Below are 4,628 nucleotides of genomic sequence, written 5' to 3' on the forward strand. Positions count from 1 at the left end.
CCACCTGCCACCTTCATGGAAAGAGCCTGCTGGAGCCTTGATTGTGCCTAATTTACATACTTACAGAGCAGCTTTTTCACAAATGGACTTTGAAACCCAGGGGAACCTTACCATCCTTTAACTCCCTTGTGCAAGATGAAGTTTCTTTTCTACCTGGGTGAACTTTAACGATCTTTGAATTCTCCTCTGCCTGACAAAGGGTGTTTGGGCCCAAAGCTTGCATAGAAAGAATTTTTTTTACTACTATTTCGTTGGTCTAATAAAACATATTGCTTCTCCTTGCTTGCTGCTGTGATTATGGGGCCAGAGAAGGGTTAGAATAATTTTTCTTGAAAATTTTCAGTAATTTTTAGACTGAGACACCAAGTAAAGTATAATAGACAACATTTTTGGAAACTAATTAGTTCTGAAAAATACTGGCTAAATAGAGCAAACAATGATTTGGTCTGATGCATGTTCAAATACCTGATATATGCTCGGACTCTGCATCCTCGAAACCAGCTCTGGATTTTTACAGCAGCAGCATGTTCTGTTTTTCTATATTCACCTACCAATCTGAAAACATTTTTAAAATAATCTTTTAGCAATTTAACATTCCAATACATTAATTTCAACCAAAAAAACACAAAAAAACCCTTCATATATTCTTCTTAATAGGACTTGGATGATTTTAGGGCTATTCTTTTAAAATTTTGCTTTTGTTGGTTCTCCTTTTAATTTTTAATTTTAACTTATTCTCACAGTTAAGCAAGATGTCAGACAATGTATCACATCATTATTGGATAATAGTGACATGATCACAAAGGCCCCAATCTTGCTTGCACAGTGCAAAAGCTCTGCTCCGTTTTAACTATTTTGTAATCAAGCACCAAAAACAATCGAATATAAATTCAGAGGAATGCAAATAAATGCTATTTTTCATTCTGTGCAAAGGAACAACAACTATTTTCAATTATTGTTTTTTTCCATATGAATTCTAATTTTGAAAACATGAAACATTAAAAGAAAGACAGCAGGGCTAGATGAGTTGTAACTCATATGCTGACTTCTATTAATTTTATGTTTTTTCCATCACCTGAGAAACATAGTTCTTAGACACAAGATATTGAGTACTTATGCCAAATATCACAAACTTACAGGCTTCTTATGCTTTAAGTGAAAAATGCAAGTAACATTTTATCTTAATGATGTATTAATTAGTGCTGAATTACAATAGAAATCCACACAGAATCCACAAGGCATAAAATATGCCATGAATACCAAATGCATTCACTATGATCAGCATTATAACAATGAATTAAGAGTGATAGAAAAGGAAGCCTGATGACTGAAAGCCAAGTGAAATCAAATTAAAATTTCACTTTGCTAGACTTTGGATCAAGTCCTAAATGTGTTACCAATACTGCAAAGAATTAGAATTCTCTAAGAAAATATTAGGTGATCACAGTACTCATATAACCAACTGAAAATATCCACTGTAACTATTGAAAAATATTTCAGTTCTAAAGACTGAAATGTTTCCAAATGAGGTAATTCTGGAAGAAAAAAAAAAAGCAGAATTATACAACATGCTGGCAACTCCAATACAAATCAAATGTCACTTAGCTCTGGCTTTTCAAATACCCACTGCATTTTGCAACAGAACTTTATTGTTGCATGGGAAACGTGTACTGAAAAAAAGGCAGTAGTGTATGAAGCAAACTACAAAGCGGCTGTTATTTGTCACTAAAGTGGCTTACTGTTAGTTATGAATACAAGGTCTTTGGGCTGAAAGGAAGCCTGATTTAAAGCCCACTGAAGTTACTGACAAGCTTCCATAGACTTGTGGGGACTGTGGATCAGGCCCTATGGTTCTTGCACAAATTAGGCAGTATTTGAGTTCTACTGAAACCCAAAAACTTTAGCTCCCAATCCCAAAGATGTTTAAAAAGTCAATGGCATAGCTTTAACAAAGAGAATTCAAGTAGAATTTACAGAACTAGCAAGGTAAGTATACTGAAACTATACTTTTCAGTTGTATTACTTAGCAACCTTATTTTTCGGTGTTGTATTTTATGCTGCTTATGGTGTTCAAACCCTGCATGCACTTCCTTACTCACATTAAACCCACGTGATTCTACTGTGATATGTACAAGGCCACTCGAGATGATTTAGTGGCCCTTTCTAGCCTTCTCTGAAATGATGACATTTTAAGCAGGTGGGTCCATCTATTAAGCCCCCATGTGCAAATTAAAAACATTGAGAACCACTGTAATCTACACCAAGCCTTCACTGACATAATATACTGCCAGCCCCTCTTACCTAAAAGGGACCTTTCCTCCTGGATTTTCCAAGACAACCCCAAGGGCTTCAGGAAATAGGACTTTTGTCAATGAACAGTAGCATTAAATATACATCTTTTTAGCATCCTATCGTCATTAAAGATTGCATGTTCTTGAATATGTTAATGCCTCTTTCAGGATAACTAATTTTTTGGAAGCTAGCATTTTATAAAGTTTGAAGAAAGGGGGATGAGGGTCATATAAAATGCTCAGAGATAAACTGGCAAAGGAATACCCAGGGGAGGAAGTTAGGGGAAAGACATAAAGAGCTGAGAGGTAGGAGAGGCCTAACTGGACAGGGTTTCGGACAACGAGCAAAGGGAGACAATAAACAAAGCTGAAGAACTGGAACCAGCAGAATTAAAGGCAGTAGAACACACTATGCTTGCATGCTAATTCAGTGTTAGCATTTAATTCATGAACTGACAGTCAAAAATGCAAATATTCATTTACTTGCTGAATTAGGAATTATCTAGTCCCAGAAACATGGGACTAGTTTCGCTATCAAACACAATCAGTAGCTTGGTTTTTAAATTACAGGGAGTGATAGCTATCTTTCAATAAGATGGCATACTGATTGGTCTGACATTCAACCTGACTGCCTAGTGGACTAGGTGGAAGTCATTTAAGCAGACCTAAGGTCAGAATTTGGCCTGGGAATGTTACTGTGAGTGCAATTGCCAGCGAAAGAGCCAGTTACAAAACTGTACTACACTTAAGGCAAAAGAATGCACTAAGCACACTTGCTACAGTAACAGTTGGGAGAGGGTCCTCAAAGACCTGCCTTGTGGATTTTTCCTGCTAGCCAAGTGATTCCTAATCAGGGTCCCTGGGCACTGTGGGGTACCACCAGATCTATTGAATTTGAAGGGTGCTGCAAGATGTGAGGTGATAAGCAAGATGGAAGGAGGTAAGCAGATAAGCTGAGCAAACAAGCCAGGCTCAGGCTTGTCTCTGACCGGATGATCCCCCACTCCTAGTGCCCGGACCCTGAGTAAGGAAATCAGCATGATAATATATAAATTGGTTGGTGAAATTGGGTGCCACTTAGTTCACAACAGTTATGGAGGGGTGCCTCATGTCCAATGAGGGTAGGGCTGCCAACTCTGAATCTGTTTTGGAAAGGTCCTGGAATGCCAACATGCCTGTGACCGCAAACGCGCCCACACGCTTGCGTATCTCAGTTATGGATGATGGTGCGTAGACTTTACGTCAGGAAGGCAAATGCACATTACTATGACATTTTAAAAACCTGCTGGATTACTGTATAAAGTAGATTCAATGTTTAATATTTATTTTAATGAATGCCCTATCATTTATCTCCTGGGTGACTCTCAGCAGTCTCTTGGTATCCAGGGATCCTGGTTTTCTCTGATAATATTTCTCTGAAATATATATTAATGATGTTTCATTTTAATCACGGAAAAATGTGGATTTTAGGTTACTTTTTTAAACCAAAAATTGGGGATTTTTTTTTTTTAATCAGAGAAAACCAGGACCCCTGTTAATAATTAATTCCTGGAAACTCCAGGGCAATCCTGGAGGGTTGGCAAGCCTAAGTGAGGAGTGCCTTGTGTCCAGAAAGCTCGAAAACTGCTGTACTCTACGGACCTCATATCCTGTCCCAGCCCCTTTTACCTAAAAAGGGACCCCTCCTCCTGACTGTTCCAGGACAGTCCCAAGGGTGTCTGGAAATGAGACTTTTGTCCTGAATTTGAAAACCTGCTCCTGATCCAGCCGCCCGTGGGCAAGCGGTGCAGTGTCACAGGGTCCCCAAACTAGCAAGCCGCCATCAGCCTCCGTGCTGCTGTCCCTGCCCAGCCACGGGAGGTTCCTGGTCCCTGGATTTTGGTCCTGGGGTGCCAGTAGCTCTTGCTTTGCTTGGCCAGCGTGCTGGGAGGAGGGGCTGGCAGAGGGACGGCTGTCACCAGTGCCAAGGGGGAATGGGGCAGTGACAGGAGGGCAGGGTTCTCCCCATGCTAATGCAGCCCCAGGTCAGTGCATCGCTGGGGCCCCAGCAGTCATCACCCCACGGGCCAGGCCCAGTTTGGGGGGGGGGCGTTACCTGTTGCTATGGAAACACTCCTGGAGCAGCGTGGGCAGCCCCGCGCGCAGCCTGACCCAGGCAGCCATGCTCCCAGCCCCGCCCCTGCCCGCTCGTGTACAAGCAGTCACCATGGCAACCGGGCCGTACCACTCGCCCAGCATTGGGGTGGGCGAGGGAAATAGGGGCTGCGCGTTCTACCAGGCCGTGGTGCGGCCTGGCAGGGGCCGCGGGGGCATGGGGGATCGGATCGGGGCGGGGGG

The 4,628-nt window shown here is 41.8% G+C and overlaps 1 protein-coding gene across 1 annotated transcript in view; it reads right to left on the reverse strand.

Moving 5' to 3' along the window:
• Nucleotides 1-4,499, reverse strand: part of SPATA17 (spermatogenesis associated 17) — a 174,239-nt gene extending 169,740 nt beyond the window's left edge. Inside the window, exons 1-2 of the mRNA XM_006022347.3 lie at nucleotides 4,387-4,499; nucleotides 466-555 (exon numbers count right to left, since the gene is read on the reverse strand). Of these exons, the coding sequence (XP_006022409.2) occupies nucleotides 466-555; nucleotides 4,387-4,499 (203 nt within the window). The remainder of the gene's footprint in view (nucleotides 1-465; nucleotides 556-4,386) is intronic.
• Between the last annotated feature and the right edge of the window lie 129 nt (nucleotides 4,500-4,628).

This window comes from Alligator sinensis, unplaced genomic scaffold, assembly GCF_000455745.1.
Source record: "Alligator sinensis unplaced genomic scaffold, ASM45574v1 scaffold178_1, whole genome shotgun sequence".
Lineage (NCBI taxonomy): Eukaryota > Metazoa > Chordata > Crocodylia > Alligatoridae > Alligator > Alligator sinensis.